The 21,586-nt window shown below is 25.4% G+C and overlaps 1 protein-coding gene across 1 annotated transcript; it reads left to right on the top strand.

Annotated features, from left to right (window-relative positions):
* Positions 1–911: 911 nt before the first annotated feature.
* LOC136072134 (actin-related protein 6-like) lies at positions 912–19,736 on the top strand. Its single transcript, XM_065820627.1, has 16 exons — positions 912–1,041; positions 1,157–1,274; positions 2,467–2,535; positions 3,280–3,342; positions 3,648–3,708; positions 5,620–5,758; positions 5,989–6,045; positions 6,172–6,211; positions 6,957–7,015; positions 10,396–10,474; positions 10,559–10,600; positions 10,679–10,742; positions 10,872–10,931; positions 14,462–14,537; positions 14,851–14,913; positions 19,515–19,736. Exons 1-16 carry the CDS (start codon positions 965–967, stop codon positions 19,663–19,665), a joined length of 1,218 nt encoding a protein of 405 aa, XP_065676699.1. The 5' UTR covers positions 912–964; the 3' UTR covers positions 19,666–19,736.
* The last annotated feature ends 1,850 nt before the right edge of the window (positions 19,737–21,586 follow it).

Genomic DNA, 21,586 nt, shown 5'->3' with positions numbered 1-21,586 from the left:
TGTGCAGAATAAAAATTATGTTAACAAAAACTTTACCATACATTCATTAACATGAATAAAACAAACAAAAACAATAACATACATTAACAGACTTTTATAAGAGTTATTTAAGTTTCATTTAAGAGTCATTTTACTCATTCTACTGGCAAACATTGTATAAATTGTTAAAAATCTCTTCAAAATTATTGCTGTAATTTGTAATAAACCCATACAAATTATAAATGATTTTAATTTATTAATTTAGCAGGCTTTGAAACTAAGTATTTAATTGTCTCTTTAAATTAAGTAATTTATAATTGATATTGTCTCTTGAAATTTAGTAACAATTTTAAAACTTTTTAATAGAATATTAATAAATTTAAAATCCTTCAGCTAAATTTTTTTTTAATGCTTAACATTCATTATTCCTGATTTGTTTGAATGAGTTTCTATAATGCTTATTTAAATATGCCTATTGAAGAGTAAATGGTTTATAAACGTAAAAAATTGAAATCAATTTTTATTTCTTTATTTTTTTTTCATTTCATGTAATATTTATTTTTCAATATGTTTACAATCTTTATTAATTTTTTTATTTGTTATTTATTGCATTTCAACTATTTAAACTAAATTTGATAACTAAGAATTTTTTATTCATAGCAATTCATCTCATTTTTATTAATGATGTACACAGATGCATTCCATATTTATTTTTTTTACAATAACAGTTTATACAATGTTCATATCTCTTATTATAGCATTCTTTGGAATTGATGACTAGTGCAATAAAAGTAACTCTGCTTTTCAAACATGCTGTATTTATCCATATGATAAATGTGTGTTGATAAGTTTTTTTTGAAAGGATACAGTTTAAGAACTTGAAAGGATTAAATTTATAAAATTTTTTATTTAATGCATTAACGTTTATTTAATTTTTTTAATAAAAATAGAAATGTTTAAACCTAATAAAATGTAAATCTATAAAATGGGAACTTACACTACTGTTCTTGATCTTGGAGCATACAACAACAAATTAGGAAATGTACAAGATTGTGAAGCAAGGTTATATATATTTTATATATAATAGAAGTATATATACATTTATATTACATTTTAAGTGTAAAGAAATAGTAAAATTTTATTGGAAAAAAGTTTTTTTGTTCAATTATCTGACTAGGATAATACCAAACTATATTTCAAAAGCGAAGAATGAAAGAAGAAAAATTTTCTTTGGAGACCAATTGTATGAGTGCAAAGATTTTTCTGGTTTATTTTATGTTTTGCCATTTCAAAAGGTGATTTGATTTTTTTTTCTCTACAATAAAAGTGTAAACTAAATGTTCTAATTTTAGTTTTGAAAAATCCTATTTTAAGATTGTTGATCTTTTGAAAAAATGATCTAAAATCTTAAAGAATAAATATTTTTTTTTTAAGTAAAAAAAATATTTAATGTTCTATATATTTTTTTAAAAACCATTCATAATTAAAGTTGTCTGTAAAAAATGTTGCAATCAGTCCAAAGTGCAGTTCTTATGGTGAATATGGCTAATTAGATAAAGTAATACTATTTATTATGTGTATTCTTTTGTTAAAGGGTGACCGAGAGTTTTTCTTTTCTTAGTACTGTTATGAAGTCTTTTTTTATCTTTTTTAAAGTAAAAATAAAGTACAATAAAACAATTTTTTAACTTTATAATATTACAACAGTTTTTTAACAATGTAATAGTTTTTTTAACAATATAATATGTTGCTTATAAAATAAATATCAATTTTTTTGTTATAGGCTTTTTTTTCATTGTGGATATTTTTACTTTTTTTTAATTGTGGATATAATTCTTTTTTAACTCTTTAACTCTGAAACATGAACCTTAAAAAATATGGCTGCTAATATGGCTGCTGCATGAAAAAACTAGTTGAGTTCTACCAAAAGAGGTAGTGGGATTGATCTTTCCATTTATGAAGAGTGCACTCTACCACTACATCACTACCACACATCGTATAACTATTGCAAAGTTGTCAAGATTATTTCTACTAATCAGACTAATCCATTTCTTAATCTTAACTTTTACAAAGATAACAATTTTAATTATAATTAAAATTATTATCTTCCTAAAAGTTAAGATTCATCTTTATAAAGACAAAAGTTATAGTTTGATATTTAATTTTAACAGAAAATTAAAAATTCCAACTAATTAGAATAAATTTTATGGGCAGTTTTTATAATTTTTATAAGTTATTATTTCTATCTATTTCTCTTGATCTTGTAACAATGTTGACAAAATGAAAATAAAAATAGTTTTTATGTTATAAAGATTGTCTAATTTTTTGTTTGAAAATTACCCTATAGTATTGACCTTAAAAACAAGTTGTTTTTGTGCATTTTTAGATTTGTAATGTCATAATTGTAATTACATATAAACTGAATATATAATATAAGTTTATGTATTATGCACATTAAATAAAAATTTAATTATTTAATTTTTTTAGGGTTATTTGGTAAATTGGGATGTCCAACGTCAGTTATTTGACTACATGTTTAATAAAGATTTTTTAAAGGTATAATACAAATTTTTTAATGGTAAGAATAATTTTATATTAATCTTTCCTCTCTTTGCTATTAGGTTTTGAGAGCTCTAATAGTAAATTAGGTTTTTGGAGCAATATGTTCATAACTATGTTAGTTTATAACTATGTTAGTTCATAACTAGTCAGCAGCAGACACCACATAGAATATGTGTGATTAGATGTCAGGGTTCGTAGGCTGAGGCAACAATAATTTATTGGCTTTCGTACTTTCCTAATGGATTTAGTTCTTTCTTGATGTTTCTTGATCATCCTAGATCTTGCAAACTAATGGCATTAGATTTGGAGCCTGCAAAGCAGCTAATCAAAAGCTATTTGAGATAAACTATGTGCAGCTTAGCAAGCAAAATTGATTGTGTTTATGGTACTATATAATTCCACTTACACAAAAAAGAAAAGACCCCAAACTTGGTGTTTTATACCAAACAAACTGATTGCTAAGCATTTAGTTTAACCAATGGACACCTTTATAAACTTTTTGTCTTTGCACTAAATGTTTAACTGGCTCGACCATGTTATCACCAGAGATAAGAAGTAATTATTCTTTGTAAACCATAAAGTGCCAGTGGCTAGGCCTGGAACAACTGTCAAAATAAACTCCAAAAATAAACTTGCACCCTAAACTTTATTTTTCCATAACAATGCCTGCTTTCACATTGCAAAATAAGCACCTTACTGTATTTTTATTTTACAGTAAGTAAAATGACTTGTTTTTAGGTAGAAGTTTCAGATTCAAACTTAATTATTACAGAACCACAATTTAATTTTACCTCCATCAAGGTATGAAGATATTCTTTTATAATCGTTTTATATAAAATTTTCTTTTGCATAAAATATTTTTGTATATAAATTTTTCTGGTGTAGAAATTTACCTGATGTATAATGTTCCCATATTTTTTTAAGTTAGATGCTTAATTATAATTAATTATATAGTTTAATTATACTTATGACTGAAATTATAGAGATGAACACAAAATAAAATATATTGAAAGATTTTCAACCTTTTGATAATAAAATAAATTGTCTGGATAATTAAAATAAATAAAGTGTCAAAGACACGACACTGCAAACTTTCTTTTTTAAAGGAATGTCTCGAAGAAATACTATTTGAAGAATACAAGTTTAATTCAATATGTCGAATAACAAGTAAGATATTAAATTTTTATCATATCATTTTTAAAGTTTAAAAGTTTAAAAATTTGTAAAAAATATTTGACTAAAGTTTAATACTCGTTATGTTTTTTTTATGTTTGTTATTGTTGTTATGATTGTAGCAACCCTGGGCATGAGGGTCGACATTCACAATGCCAGTTTTTGCAAACCTCAAAATTTTAAATTTTAAATATTTGCTATTTCAAGTAAATTAAAAATGACAAAAAATAAACAAACAATTTATTTAAATTTTTAATGAAGTGATAAAATTAAAACTATGTTCACTTTAAATTTCAAATAAAAATAAAACAAAAAATTTATTTATGAATAAATTTAAGCACTGCAGCTGTGGTAAGGTTGCAAGGACTTCTTGGAGCACCTTAATAACTACAAAAAAAAAAAAAAAAAATTCAAGAAAACAGTAAATTAAATGTTTTATTTAAATTCTAAATAAAATAAAAAAATAAAAAATAACGTTTTATTTAAATTCTTATCATAAAATGTTTTTGTTATAAAAACAAAAACAAAAAAATAAAGTTTTTTAAATCTAGATAAAATAATTAAAACAAAAAAGATAAAAACAACCCAATTAAATAAATTTTAAACAGTATGAACCAAAAAAAAAAAATTTATTCTTATTATACTTAATTAAATTATACTTAATAAAATAAAATAGAAACGGCAAAATAAGCGTTCTTTTTAAATACTGAATGCAAACCTTTCATTGAAAATGTAAACTAAATAGTTAAAATCAAAACAGAAAAACTAATGGTTTATTAATTCTATATAAAACAATTGAGGTAAAATCGCTAAAAATGTTTTATTTAAAATCCTAACAAAATGGTAAAATATTGCTTTCTTTTTTTTTTTTTAACTTTTAAGAAAATGTTTGAAAGAGAAGTCTGTGAAATCAGTTTTACTGTCAATTTTATTCTGAATGTTGCATGTTTTTCGATTTGTTGAACCTTGTTTCTAAATTTTGTGCCCGTCTGATGCTGACAAAAACAGTTTTAGGTTGTAATTTTTCTCAATTTTTTCTAATTCAGAGGGCTGTTGTTATGTTTGTTATGAATGTTATGTTTGTTATGTTTTTATGATTGTCAGCTTTTGGAATTAGGGTCAACATTTGGCCATGCTGACCTAACTGCTGATCTGAAAGAGTCTGAGGTCACCTTTATATATTGTTATGGTTAAACCTTTGTATCTAAAATTATGTGCTGACCTAATACAGTTAACCAAAATTAAACTAATTGGTTAGCAATAAATTACTGACCTTATATTTTTTAATTTCGTTAGTTGCATTGTTATGGTTGCTATGGTTATGTTTGCTATGATTGGTAGGTTAGTTATTTTTAAGCTACCGTTGCACAGCGTTTAGAGTTCAGGTTCATCACTAAAAGGTTCAAGGTTTGATGCCGGCTCTGGCAAATAAAGCGATTGATTTTTATCGACGATTGTGCCTCTCCACTTCGAAACCCGTGTTGTTGGCCATGTAATATACGTGGTGCAACATTATAACATGTAGCGCAACATTTTTTTTTTGTAACAGAATTTCTTAGATTTTGTGTTTATTTTTGGCAGTAATCTTAAAAATTAATTTAAATGTTTTACTCTAATTGCATGGATAAATTCTTTTAAGACTTTTCCTAATATTGACAAATATTTTTTATTTAAACTGATTGAATTACAATTTGGATTTTTATAAGATTTTTTTTATTTTTCTACTTTTTTTATTAATTTTTTTTTTTAGATAAAAAATAAAAGATTTTTGATTTATCATGTAAAATAGAAAATATAATGTTTTTTTACGAATTTATTTAAATTTATTTTATTAATTTATTTAAGTTTACCTTTTTGTATAAAACCTTACTTAAGTTTTTATTATGATCCCAAAACTTTTTAAAGCTGCTCAGTTATCAAGTTGGCAACGAAAACAAGATAAAACAGAAAATCATATGTGCTGTTTAATTGTAGATTCTGGATTCTCATTTACCCATATAGTTCCAGTATATAAAGGACAGGTACTAAAGAAAGGAGTAAGGAGGTAAGAAGTAAAATGTGGTAAGCAGAGCCTAAAAGATGAGAGGATGAAAAGTGTATTGAGTTGTGTTGAAAATCTTTCTTCTTATTATTATTATTTATTTTTTGCATACTATGCATTACCATGGATACCATTTTGTGTGTCTTAATTTATGTTTTATATTTTTGTTGCTTTAAATTAATGCTTTATAGTGTAAATGCAATATTTTATATGATAGGTGTATTATTTTATAGGATAGATGTCGGGGGAAAGTTGTTAACAAATCATCTAAAAGAAATAATATCATATAGGTGATATTTTTATTTTTTTTAAATTTATAAACATTAAAACATGAAAATCCATATAATTCCATAAATCCATACAACATCTGCATGTATTTTTGTAAGTTTGCAATAAAATCTTTTTAAATGTTTTAGACAGCTGCATGTATTAGACGAGACATTTGTGATGAACCAGGTACTACTTTTTTTTGTATGATGAACCAGGTACTACTTTTTTTTGTATGATGAACCAGGTAGTTCTACTTTTTTTTGTGATGAACCAGATAGTTCTACTTTTTTTTTTATGATGAACCAGGTAGTTCTATTTTTTTTTTTTTTGCGATGAACCAGGTAGTTCTACTTTTTTTTTTTATGATGATGAACCAGGTAGTTCTACTTTTTTTTTTATGATGAACCAGGTAGTTCTACTTTTTTTTTTTTGCGATGAACCAGGTAGTTCTACTTTTTTTTTTTATGATGAACCAGGTAGTTCTACTTTTTTTTTTGTGATGAACCAGGTAGTTCTACTTTTAAGATAAATTTTTTAGTGTTTTTAATGTATTTAACATAAAGAATTTTTTTTAAGAAATTTTTTATTTTTCAGAGACTTAATTCCATTTGTAAGTTACTGCAAGTAAGATGATGTCTGAATTAATCTTTTTAATATATGCAAGTAAGATGATGTCTGAATTAATCTTTTTAATATAGTTCAAATTACAAATGGAGATAAATGATCTCCTCAAATAGTTTTAATCCAGAATTCTAACAAGCTCAATTAAATTCTGAATAATCAACCCTAACTGCAACTTAACAAATTTAAAGAATACCATCCAAATACAAGACCTAGGGTGATCATAGACTCCTTCTTAGCATCATCACACTGTGATGATACTTAAAAAGAATGTATGAGCATCTTAAGTCACATCTTTTTGTTTTTCAAGGTTAAAGAAGATTGTTGCTATGTTACCAATCAATTTCTTGAAGATTTAATTATTACAAAGTTTGTTGATTTTTTTTTAAATTAATTTTTAAATAATAAATTATGTAATTTATTTTTAACACATTGTCAATTAATATAATCTTTCAGATTATATTAATTGATTAAACTTTAATTATGAGTTTGAAAGATTTTTTCACAACTAAAAGTTTGATATAGATTTTATTAGACATAGACAGATTATTCTTTTTATTTAGGAATGATTTACCTTTCTATATTACCATACTACATGCAAACTTTATCTCTGTAATATAAACCATTTTGCTTTTTATATCGCCCTTAATCAAAAAATACTTAGATGGTTGTATACAGGTGTGTGGAGCGGTATTTAGAAATTACTTCAAACAATCCTGTTATTTTATTTCCGCTTTCACTTTGCTTATAAATTATAAAGAAAATTTTATCACTCTATAGTCATGTTCTCTATCAATTAGTATGCTACACATTCAAGTGAGCTGAAGAGTTATTACAACTTTTCATTTCACAAGTTTGACAATTATATTACAGTAGAAACCCATTTACTTTATTTTTGTTTTCGGACTTACTTGGTTTCCTTATGTTATACCCATGGAATTAAGTTATTGCAGTTGTTGATAACAAGTTGAAAAGGTTCTAGCAAGATGATGGAAAAGTTCTTGCAAGATGATGGAAAAGTTCTTATATAATAATGGTTAAATTAGTTAAAAGTTTGATTTACCATATACTTTTAGAACTCACTCATCTCGGAAATCTCGGTCATTTTTTCAATTTGAAAATCTTGGTTGGCGCTTTTTTTGAATGAAGAAGAGTTCTAATGTTTTTGAATAAGAGAGAAGAGTTCTAATGTTTTTGATTATAGGAGATTCCTCATCATAAATTGCCTCCGCAAGGATACATTTTCACATTTTTCTGATTAAAACAAACAAAAAAAATTTTTTCTAAATATTTTTCAGTTATCTTAATTTTAAAATTTTAAAAGTTGCAATTGCAATGCAACATATAAGTTGCAGTTGCAATGCAATGTATAAGTTGCAATTGCAATGTAATGTATAAGTTGCAATTGCAATGCAACATATAAGTTGCTATTGCAATGCAACATTTTCACTCATTTTTAATAATGTTAATGTCACATAAAAAGGTGTAAAAATAAATAAAAAATAAATTAATAAACAAATAAAATAACAATAAGCTAAAAAAGAAATAACTGTAATAAACTAAAAAAGAAGTATAATTAATTTAATTTATAACATTTGGCATAGCAGTTGCATCTTATATGATTTTTAAATTTGAACAGATTCAAATAATAAAATAGAAAAAACTGCAAATGGAACTTATTCAAAATGGCAAAACTAATGTCTAGTTTTTAAAAAGTGACAAATTTCATGTTGAATGCACCTTGTGTGCTGACAGCAAAGGACAAATTCATAAAACCAACAGACTGTCAGGTTACAACTGAAAAATGAGACTGGGTTTAAAGATAGATATCTCTTTTAAGGTATAAGGTAAAACAAAAAAGAAAAATGTTTTAGAAAGTATTTTTATTCTAGTTTTTATCTATATAATCAGTTATTTTTACTTAAACCATTCCTTTTGACTTTATCAACTAGGCCTGGTATAGACTAAGCTGTACTTCCTATGAGCTCAATATCAACTTTATTAAGGCAATATATGATTTAAAAGCTCATTTTTAAAAAAATTTCTGCATGCCAATTATTCTTGTAGACAAGACCATTCAAAATAGTTCAAAAATTTTTGATTGGAAAACATTCAGGCAAGTTTGCAGGGTTAAATCATGAGATAAAAAAAAAAGTAATAAAAAATAAAAACCATTATCAACTACTAACATTAAACAATAATAATAAATAAATAGTAGTTGATAGTAGAATAATAATAATATTTTAAATAATAATAATAAATAATAATAATATTTTAATCAAGTAATAATAGTAGTTGTCAAAAAACATTAAAAAAAAAGTTCATAAAAAGTCATAATTTATTAAAATGTCATCAAAGCAATTTGAAAATTGGAATAAATCTTGCACATTTGTGAAGAAAATCCAACATGGAACTACAAACAAGTCTCAAAATCTACTAAAATTCCTAATAAATATTTACTTTTGTAAAATAACTACTGTTGGAAGGGTTATAAAACAATATAAGAAGACTTTTTCCATCGAATGAACTAAAGAATCAGTGTTAACAAGATTCGTTAGCAATATATCAGTGTAAATAAATAAAATAAATGGTAAATAAAATTCGTTGTTCTTTTGAAAGAAATCCAGGCTTGTCTACAGAGAAAGAGCTAACAAAAGTTATGTTACAACTGGATTCAAATTAGGAAAGTGATGCTTAAATTAAAATTAATCAAACCAACTTCAATTCAATGCAGATAGTAGTATTTGAGGCGGGAGAGAATGACTGCTGCAACTTTGAATGGCTTAAGTCTTTTGAAACAACATTAGTTTGATAAATGTAGATAATTTATGATTCATCGCTAATAATAAAAAATCATAAAACAAATTTTTCTGAAAGTTCCACATTATTTTTTTTATTTTTTTTTTTTAAATCTTGGTTTTTCTCTGTTTTGTTTGAAAGCTTGTCTTGTACAAAATATTGTTAGGAAAATATTGTCTTGTATAGACCATAGATAGTTATATATATACATATATATATATATATATATATATATATATATATATATATATATATATATATATATATATATATATATATATATATAGTTGAAACAGTTATATAGATAGTTGAATCTTGTGTAGACCATAGATAGTTATATATGTATATAGTTGAAACAGTTCAGCTCATTTTTGTTAAAGTTAATTTACTAAACAAAAATATATAAGGATGTTGTGCTATACTTTTCAAGTCCTCTTTTTGAATTTGCAGTTTTTAATAAGGAACTTTTATAATAAAAAAGATTTACAAAAATGAGTAACTAAATTGATTCTACAATTACACATTTTACCATATGAAACTAGGTAAAGATTGTAGGTGTATGATATTAGAAAGTAAATATCAACTACTTTAAAAACCAGAGTGCATTTAACCTTGTTCATTTATCTTGCTTGTTCATTTATCTTGCTTGTTCATTTATTTTGCTTAATCATTTACCTTGCTTGTTCAAGCTATTAGTAAATATCTAGAAGCAAAGTTTTTGAGTTTGAAATATTATTATACAAGTATTATTCTACTTTTTTTTTTTATAGTTAAAAAAATGACAAAAACATGTTTTGCTTGAAAAATTTCTAATCTGTTGCTACTAGAGACATAGTGAGATATGAAATCAGTAACCTCTGCAACTCTATGTAACCTTCTACTTGCAAAGCAAGCGCTCTATCATTAACTCACTACTGTGTTATTAACACACTGACCAACTTATCCTTTAGAAAAAAGAAAAAAGAAAATACTATTGCACAAGACTACGTGCTTCCTGATTATACCGATGTAAAACGTGGCTTCATTCGAGTATGTTTTTGAGACAGATCTTTTATTTTCTTTGTTTTCTTTGGATTATTTAAATTTATTTAGAAAATTTTTTATATAATATAGTCACAAGAAGACATGTGGACCAAATACACTGGCACTTCGCAGGTGATTTAAATTAATTTTTTATATATGTATACTTTATTTTTTTTTTTTGCTTTTAAATTTTGGATTTATTGTTTTTAGTTGCTACGCATGAATAATGAAAGGTTCACTGTTCCTGAGTTGCTTTTCAGGCCAAGTGATTTAGGTGTCAAACATTGTTTCTATTGATTGGTGTTATATTCTTGGGAGTTAGTTAAAATTTAAAACTATGAATGAATGGTGTTTTAAAACTAAGAATTTAAAATTTAAAATTGTAATATGTTTTTTTTATTAGGGATTCAACAAATGGGAATACCAGAAGCAATTGTTGATGCAATAGAATCTCTTCCTCTTCGTAAGTGTTATTGAAAAAAATATTTTCAAAGAGAAAATTAAAAGAGATAATTATAAAAACAAAATAACAATAAAAATATAATAAATAATTATAAAAAAAAAGTTAATAAGTGTTAGAGTATGAAAAATATGGAAGAGAGAACCAAAGGGGGTCATTTTTTAAAAAAGTTCTTCTTAAAATAACTTTTTTTTAAAAATTTCTACTAAATTTTGTGCTCAATTCAGTAAACGAACATATTAGAAGAATTAATAACTAATTTTATATAAAACAATATTTATAAATAGTTCTATACTAAAGTGCGTAAAAAGGTTGGAAAATCCATTAACTTCATGTTCCTTGATTGCTAAACATATATATGTAACAAAATCTATGGTCATACATCCAAAATCTAAGGTCATACATATTATGAATAGGTTTAAGACTACTCAAAGTCTCAAAAGAATGTTGAAGAATGAAAACTTTCCATAAATTAACAAATTTATCGATTCTCAATTCAGTAAATTTTAATAAATCTACAAAGGTAAACTAGAAAGTTTGTTAATTAATGATTTAAAGATGTTGCTAATAGCTGTAAGAAGACTGTTTAGCGATAGTTAGAGATGTTGCTAATAATTGTGACTAGGTGATAGTTAGAGGTGTCAGAGTAATCTAAAGAGTTTTTAAAAGTAAGAAACTTAGATGCCATTCTCCAGCTGGTGGTAAAACAAGATTTAGTTCCTGAAATAATTCCAGACATATAACTGCATCATGCTACTGCAACAAGTTACTTTTTATTACTTTTTACTAATACAATTAGTTTTAAGAGTGTATTCTGTTTAACCAAGTCTGGTATGCTGCTCTTTATCTTTACTTCGTGACTATGGTGTATCAAGAAAAATGTTTAAAATTTTTCCTCTCCAAATGCAGCACTAAAATTGCTATTGATAAAAAACATTTTTTTTATACAATATATTTCTTTTTTTCCAACAGAATTATAGTTAATTGGTATTTATCAATAGTATTTTTGAAAAGAGAAACCTGCTCTTCAGAACACAATAGTATTTTTAAAAAAAGAAACCTTGAATCAATTTAATGAGGTTTATGATTATTTGAAGATTGGTTAAAGCAAATTCAACTGTTTTCAATCTTATTTCATTTGTTTCCAATCTTATTTCATTTGTTTCCAATCTTATTTCATTTGATTCCAATCTTATTTCATTTGTTTCCAATCTTATTTCATTTGATTCCAATCTTATTTCATTTGTTTCCAATCTTATTCCATTTGTTTCCAATCTACTTCATTTGTTTCCAATCTTATTTCATTTGTTTCCAATCTTATTTCATTTGTTTCCAATCTTATTTCATTTGTTTCCAATCTTATTTCATTTGTTTCCAATCTTATTTCATTTGTTTCCAATCTTATTTTATGTTTTATACACAGCTTCACTTTTCCTGTGCTTGCACTTTTTGCTACGTTTTACACAAACATTCTGCATCCTGGGGCATTGTAACAATCTTTCCAAGCCTTTACCTTTGCTTTTCACTTGTTTTTTCTTTTGAATCACTTTCTGACATTTTGATTTTTCCAGGCTCATCTTCCAATTATTTCAAATTCCTTCTATTTACAGTTAATTCCCAATAACTCGAACCTCCAATCGAATCCAAGGAAAATAGTTTGACTTAACAAATGTTTAACTAAAGCGAATTTCCGTTAAGTTGAACTTTGACTGATATGAGATATTAGTTCGAGTTAAAACGATTTTTCTTTAGTCAGTGTTAAAGTATATACATAAATTTTACACCGTTATACTAATGTTTCAATGAAAGAAGTTACATATTGTATTAAAATTGAGTCTAAATGGTAGCGGTCTTTTATTTAGAAATTCATTAAACTATAAAATCATTGTGTTTTTTTTACAGTTGTATAGCATTTTACAATCTATTCTATTAAGATCTAAATACAACAAAATATAAAGCTACAGTTATTTATGTTTTATATGGAATGACTTTTTTTTTTAAAAAAAAAAAATTTTAAATATGTCAATATCTTTAATTCCCATATAAAAAGTTTGAGTTAACTGAAGAAGTTTGCTGAAAGGGGACAAAAAAAAATTGTTAGACTTGACAAAGTTCGAGTTATCTGAAGTTCAACTTAACTGGAGAATTTTAATAGTTATCCGTTAGACAATTTCAAGGGACCAAATGAAACAGTCAAAAAAGTTCAAGTTTACAGGTGTTCGACTTACTGGGAGTTAACTGTCAAAGTTCATTATACATTAAACATTGTCTTTACATTAAATAGTCTGCCAATTTTTGGATGTTAACATTCAAATATCCTGGCAGCACTAATATTATAGCATTTTTAATAGGGATGTTGGTGACTGAATTATTACAAAAAAGACAAAATGTCTTTTTTGTAATAACCAGTTATTGATTATTATAACCAATAACTGGTTATTACAAAAAATATTATAAGATATTTTAAAATATGTTTTGGTTGTTATTAGCTTCAGTAATAACTTATTACAAATTTATTGTAATGTTTTTTTATAAATGATTAAATAGGTTATTTCAAAATTTTGCTGTAAACTAAATATATCTAAATAATGACAGATAACATTGTACAAAAAATAAATTGATGAAATTTAGATAATGCTAAAATATGTCTTATGAAATCTATAGATGAATAGGAACATTTTCTATAAACTGTCATTTATTGGTTATTTTAAATTTATTAGTGATTTATAATAAATAATTAATTAAATTATCACTTTTTTCTCTCCTCTAAAAGATCGTCCATAAATTACGCAACGCTAAATTTATTTAAAAAATAGTTGTTGGAGATCTTGAGCACTTCTACGCTTTTTATTAAACTTAATTTTGATTTTTTATTCAATTTAAAAATTCAAGTTCAAAAAGAAAACAGTGACTCTTTAGTGTCTCAGGGAAAGTCTAAATAATTTCCCACAAAAAAATGTTGAAAAAGAAAGCAAAAGTTTTGTAAAAATAATCAAATTTAATCAATTTTGAAGGTAAAATATGATAAATTTTGTTTTATTTTGTTTGTTACAATATAGTATGTACAAAATGTCTTTTTTTATTTTGTTATTAAACTTTTTAAGTGAAATATGGTTAAACTTAGATAAGAAGCAAGGTAAAACTTGTGAAATTTAGTGTTGCGTAATTTATGGACAATCCCTAATAGCAATTAAAAAAAAAGTTTTTTTCTTTAATGGAAATTTAGTTTTGTTTCATGGAAAGTTTGTTTTTTTTTCAATCAAATCATTGTATATTGTTAAGTTTCAATTTATCATTCAAAAATATAAAAGTTTATTAAATTTAAATCATGCTTAGTATTTTTTTATGAAATCAAAATTCAAGACCAGAAAATTAGTTTTTTCATTTTTATTATGCACTTAAAACCTTTTTCAAAATTGTTTCTGTATTTAAGAATTTTCATTTAAAAATTTCCATTTTAAGCCATAAAATATTAGTTTAAGTTAGTTTATAAAAGTTTTGTTTAAAGTTATGATTTTTTTTTTCATTTTTAGCAATGCAGCCACACTTCTATGCAAATGTTGTATTGACTGGTGGAAATACCCTGTTGCCTGGTTTTCAAAATCGAGTGTAATTTGATTTTTAAAATTAATCTAGTATAATTATGAAACATATACTTTTTTATGTTTCTTTTTTTGATTTGTTTAACTAAAGTTTAAATGACTTAAAATATTTTAAATGATGAAATTAAATAAGTAATAATAAAGCAAATAAATAGGAATAAAAACTTTTGTTTCTCAGTAACACAAATATTTTTTGTTTTTTTCTTAGTTACACAAATATTTTTTGTTTTTTTCTTAGTTACACAAATTTTTTTATTTTGTTTAAAAGTTGCTCAAACTTTTTTTTTTGTTCTCAATTACTCAGACTTTTTTTTTCTCAGTTACACAGATTTGCGATCAATGGCTCCAATCGAATTTGAAGTTGATGTACATCTACCTAAAAAGTAAACTGTTTATTAGAGTTGTTTTGTTTTTAAAACTTTATCAGTTTAAAAGACAGATTATCCAATCAGAGAATCAACCAGAATTAATTATTTTTAATGATTTAAACATTAACAATAGTTAATAGATATTAACATGCATAAAAAAAAGTTGATTAATGTCATGTCATAATTCTGTTGTAACCAGTCCAATTCAGCTATTGTTACATTAGTCTTACCAACAAGCTTACAGTTTTTAATTTTCTCTGTAAGATTTAAAAAATTATTCTAAAAAACCAAGTCAGTCTGTATGTACAATTCCTTGCATGTTCTACCTATTTAAGTAAGTCAATGCATCTACGCTCTGATGCACACATCGAAGTATCGAGTCAGCTCTGATGTATCAATGTACACTCTGCTGTGCTAATCCCTAAATAAATCATTTGATGAAATAAAAATTAAAAAAATAATTAAACTTAATAAAAACGGTAAAAAAAATTAAAACATTCTGAATTACAAAGTAGACAGCATTCTAGTATATTAAGTTGCATTTATATTGTTTTTTAAAAAATATAAAATTTAATAATTTCCTTAAATATTTTAATGGTTTTTGCATAATGCATACTTAATTTTGTCAACTTTAATCACAAATAGTTGTTAAGAGCCATTTTTTATACCATAAACGGAATAAATAAATGTCAAGTCTAGGATTTTTAGTTACGTTAAAATTAACTTTGTCTAAAATTAAAATGTTTAATAAAAAGTTAAAATTTCTCTATTGTTTATCTAGAATGGTAAGCCCTACAAGGCAGCTGGATATAAATTAACCCTTTGTGGACTGATAGGACTTATTTGTTCCACTACATTAACTCCAGTTTTCTCTTAAACCATTTTTTTTTTCTTTCTATGAAAACATTGCATAAATTTTTACTTGGTTTTTAGTTAAGTTTTAAAATTACATTTAATTGTTTGTCATCAATTATTTTTTTATTTTAGATGTAATGTCTAATGATGATTTTTAAGGAAATTAAGTGTAATTAATTTTTAAAAGCAAACCTATTATTATATTATATTTATCTTTACATACTTTTATTTGTGCGGTAGTGGTGTTGTGGTAGAGCGCTCACTTCATTAGCGAGAGGTTTTGAGTTAGATTTCCACCACTTCCCTGGCAAATCTGGTATGATGGTAAAATATCAAGTATTTTATATTGTAGTTATTTATATTGACAATTGACTTATTTGCATTTATTGAAATAAATTTTGTAATGGAATATCACTAACTACCATCATTGAAAAACTCAGAGCCATTTGGAAGTACCATTTGTTTCTTCTGCAATGTTTTGTGACAGGTTCTCACAAATATTATTGTACATATCAATTATAGAAGCACTATGCCAAATAATAATCGTGATAAATTGTTCAAACTAAGACCACTTTTAGATAAACTTAAAAAAAACTTAAAAAAAAACTTTATATAACATTTCTTAAAAAATCAGTATTGAGTCTTTTCAAGGAATAAAAGTTCTCTCGAACAATATAACCGAATGAAACTGATAATGAGAGGGTATAAACTATGATGTATGGCAGAAAAGTTATTTGTTTGAATTTTCTTTTTATCAAGGTAAAAGTTGTCAAAACCTTCTTGATGACTTTTCAATCAATTTTGGGTTAGAGGATAAAATTGTTTTTGAAATGACTAGATCCTTACAAAGTTATTATTATGAAGTATATGTAAATAACTTTTTTACTTCTATTCCTTTACTTAAGTAATTGCAATCTCAAAATATTTTATGCTGTGGTACTTCACGAACAAACAAGAAGTATCTTCCAAATAATTTAAAAAGAGACAAAAATCTGAAAAGAGGAGATTTTGATTATAGAGTTTCTTGAAATGGTATTGTAATCTATAATTGGCATGACAATAGGTCTATGCATATTATATCTAATTTCCATGGTACTGATGCAACTACAATAAACTGTAAAAACAAAGATGGCAGTGTACAGATTATTTCTTATCCTATTGCTGTCAAACTTTAGGTGGTAAAAAAGTTACATTAATGCAGTTTAAAAGATCAGTTGCACAATCATTAATAATACTAGGCAGACAACCCCGACCCAAAATATCACCTTTATCAACAAAAAAATGCTGCAAGTCTAATTATTCAGTACCATTTGCAATTAGAGGAGACAATCAAGGCATTCATTGGCCTTTTAATGAAACTGACCGTGGAAGATGAGAAGCTCAAAAGAAAAGATTGAGTGATGTCCGCATTTTAAATGCGCCATTTTTATGTTTTTTTGTACATGAAAAAAAAAATTTTTTCAAAATATTATAACATCTAAATAAGTTTAATTGAAGTGTATTTAATAACAAACAATTTTTTTTTTTTTATTTTTTAAAATTTTTTTTAAAAAAAATGCTTTTATTGCCTGATGGTGCATATTAGTCCCACTTCAGTTTCTGTGGTAACAATGGCCCTAATATATTGAAAAATGTGTATTGTCTATTGTTGGATCCTAATTAGTATATTTCAGTTGTATATTTTATTATACACTAGCGTTTTCTACCCGTCAACCTTAAAGAGTTAAAAGATTATTTGGTAGTAATTTACTTAGAAAAGAAATAATCTAATTAGGCGCTATTTTATTAAGTTGTTTCATATTTGAACTAAAAAATGAGCTATTGTTAACTAAATACAAAAAAATCTAATATTAAAAAAAGATGGAAGAGGAGTTTTGAAGTTAAAAGGGTTGGGGGGGTTGCAAAGGTTTTTTATTTTACCTCTTTTTATATAGTTTTTTCCTCATGTAAAGTAAGGTAGTGTTGACATATCTTAAAAATATAAATATTTTTCAACTGTAACAAAAAAAATTTGGTATGCAATATTTCTAACATGTTTGATCCCAATGGTATTGTTTAACAATTGAAATCAAATATATATTTGTAATATTATTGATTGATCATTAATTTTGTTTTTGGAGTGCAGCTGCCAATGTTACCTCTCTCTCTCTCTCTCTCTCTCTCTCTCTCTCTCTCTCTCTCTCTCTCTCTCTCTCTCTCTCTCTCTCTCTCTCTCTTCCTCTCTCTACAATTTAATTCCCAACTAGGCTGCAAGCAACCACTAATTAAGTTGGAAGTTAACAGGGAGCAAAAAAGTTAAAAAGCAAGAAAATAGTTGACAGAAGACTTAAAGAACTAAAAAGAAAAACACAAAGAGGCAAAAAATTCTACAAGTTTCAAAAACTGTTGAATATTTTAAAAATTACATTGCGTCAACTGAATGCCCCACTCTCTGTAACCAATTTTAGCAATTTTTGAGAAGATGCTTTAGCTACATTTTTGCAATGTGTTATATTGCAATAGCTTTTCAAACAGTTTCTCTATGATCTGCCGAGTGTCTTAAAAACATCTAGACTGTAAAATACTACTTATATGGGATGGTAAGCAAAGTAGCTCAACTTTGTTTGCAACACTCTAGTCTACAACATGTGAGATTTGTTAGTCAAATATTAACAAACATATCTCACATATTGAATATAGCGTAAATTGTCCAGACTATTCCACCAGGTGTTGTAAACATAAGAGACCTTAGTAAACAATGTATATAAACAATGTAATAAAAATTGACTGGTTGTCAAATAGCGTACCAGTGAACATTATTTTAAAGTTCAAACCATTTTATTTAGATTTCTGGCTTCCTAAATGCTTGGGGAAAATGTAAATAACAGATTTAACTTAATGTCATAAATACTTAAAAGTATTTATGACATTAATCAACAAAAAACTTTAATAAAATAAAAGATCAGTTATTTATTTGTGAATAAATAAATAACGGATTTAACTTAATGTCATAAATACTTAAATGTATTTATGACATTAATCAACAAAGCATTAAATCATTAAATGCTCCCCCGTGGTCTTGTGTGACCATCAGGACTTAATGTTTATGACTTAAATTTACCCGCCATACATGGTGGGTAAACTTTAACTGACCCGTTAAGTAACTTTGACATTCTTTAGGGTAACATGTTTATTGAGTAACTTTGATATTCATTGGGGTAACATGTCAATTATATTCCAAAACCAAAATGTGCATTTTAAAAAAAATGTTATGTTATGTGTTCTTTTTATGTACTATTATGGGGAGGTAATAGCTATAATTGTTAATTCGACGAGTGGCTATTACATCTGGTGATATAATTTAAGCTTAATCAACTGGTGACCGGTAAAAATATTTAACCTTACACTGGTCAATACTACCCAAATATCTAAAATATTATCCTGCGTTACCTTTATTATATTACTAATAATAGTACAACCAAATTTACATCCTGACAAATTTAAGCAACTAATGACCTTATGTAACTTAATAATAATTTTATTTTGAATTTCAAATAGTTTTTACTATATATTTGAAACATATTTATGCTAAATTTTAACTCCAAATCATGCAAACTTTTGTACATTTATAAAATATAAAACGAACCAATTTCTACACAAATCACTTATACCATTTTTAGTTCTGTAACTTGTTTCTAGCCCCTAAGCTTTTTTTTAAAGACTGTTGTAACGTAATATATATTTTTTAAATGTCCTTATTTAACAGTTCATTTTATTTTTAGTCCTGTTACTTACGCGTGGCATGGTGGTACAGTATTATCTGCGGAAGAAGATTTTGTTCAAAAATATTGCGTCACGAAACAAGAATACGAAGAAAGTGGTAGATCTATATGCAACAAAAAGTTCGATTCTGAGGTCTATATAGCTTTGTAAGTTGACCTTATAAAAGGAATCGCTTGATTTAACCTGGACAAGATAGTATATGAATAAATTTTTTATTGGTATATATGCACCGTTCTCTACAACAGATTTATCCCGCGTGGAACCGGATTTATTTATTTTTTGTAGAAAATTTTATTTTAAAGGTTCTAAACCTTTTAAATGTCAACAATTTAATGTTTTTTAATGAGCGGAAAACATTAAAATGGAACCTTTTTCAAAAGTTTACACTTTAATATATTAATGATTTTATTGATATTTTTCATTCAATAGAATTGTAAAATTGGTTGAGTTGAAAACGGTATTAAAGCCGAACAAAAAAATCAAATGAACTTTTTTTGATAAGTTTAAAACAAAAATTTTCAAGGAAAAAAAAATCAACAAGCAATATTTACAACAAATATATTTACAAAGAATATTTACAACAAATATATTTACAAAGAATATTTACAAACAAAAAAACTTTGTTTTATTTTTCTCATTATTATAAAGTTATTAAAATTAAAAATTTATTATTATCAAGAACTTATTTAAATCTTGTTAATGTTTTCATAGTTTTCTAAACCGTTTGAAAAACTTTTCTTACAAAATCTAACATATTATTATTTAAGTATAACATTAGAGTGAAAATTATAACATAACATTAGAGTGCAAAACTTTCAAGAGATTGTAAACAATATTTAAAAACTTTCATTGATCTTAGAGCGACAAGATCAAAGTTCGGTACATTGTTTTTTTTTAGTGTAAAATTTTAAAATTTGAATCTAGTCTTTGAAATTTGTTAAATTTTGTTTTTCCATATCCAATAAATAAGTCTGAGTAGGGCTTGCAATCCCTCTGGATCCTCGCGAGATTTATAAATTCCTGCGGGGTTGCAATCCCTAAATCTGACTGTCATAAAATGTTTGTGTTGGTTTTGTATTAGTTCGCTTTACTTATAAAAACAATTGGTTAAATTTTTTATTATTAAAAAGGAGATGTCACATAAAAGTTCCTTTAAAATGTTTCACACAAATTTGCTTTTGGCGCTTAAATACAAAGTTTTAAAAAATATGGTTATTTGATAATAAGTAAAATTTTAAACTTCAAACAAAAAAAGGAAAAAAAATCATCTTTGCAAAATTTAAACTTTTATACAGTAGCGTGCAAAAACACCAACTTTTTTTCCGTTTTTACTGCATAACTTTTCACAAACTTTCTTAAATAAGCTGAAATTTTTACCCAAGGTGCCCTATATTATATCAATTTAAAATAAAAAACACAAAGGTTGTAAAATTGAACAGTTAACATTTAATTGTTTTTTTGAAAAAGCTTCTGTGCCAAAGTCTAGAAACAACATATCACGCAATAAAATCATGTTTTTGTAAACAAAAGCAAAAATTAAGGCCAAAATATTTGTGAAGTTTAATAATTTCATTAGTTTGAGATATTTCAAAGGCAGTGAAGTATAATTAATTGCTAAAATATTTGTGAAATTTTATTATTAAATAATTTAGTAATACTTTAAAAGCAAGGGAAAAATACAACCAAACGTCAATTGCGACAAAATAATCTGTATGGCCGTCGTCCAGTTAAGAAACCGCTAATATCTGCAAGAAATTTAAAAAACAGAATAAAATTTGCAAAAGATCATATTAGTTGGTCAGTTAATGACTGGTCAAAAGTTCTTTTTTCTGATGAATCAAATTTATGCTATTCAGTTGTGACGGAATTAGGAATATTAGGCGCCTAGTAGGAGACATATTTAATCCAAAATATCAGTTACCCACTGTTAAACATGGAGGAGGAAATGTTATGATTTGGGGATGTTTTAGTCGTGACAATGTGGGTCCTATTCCTCACATAGAAAGTATTATAGAAAAGAGAGTTTATTTAGACATCATAAAGAATGTTATGTTGCCACACGCAAAGCATA

Source organism: Hydra vulgaris, chromosome 15 (assembly GCF_038396675.1).
Source record: "Hydra vulgaris chromosome 15, alternate assembly HydraT2T_AEP".
In the NCBI taxonomy this organism is placed as follows: Eukaryota; Metazoa; Cnidaria; class Hydrozoa; order Anthoathecata; family Hydridae; genus Hydra; species Hydra vulgaris.
This window is presented reverse-complemented; position numbering and strand designations above follow the sequence as displayed.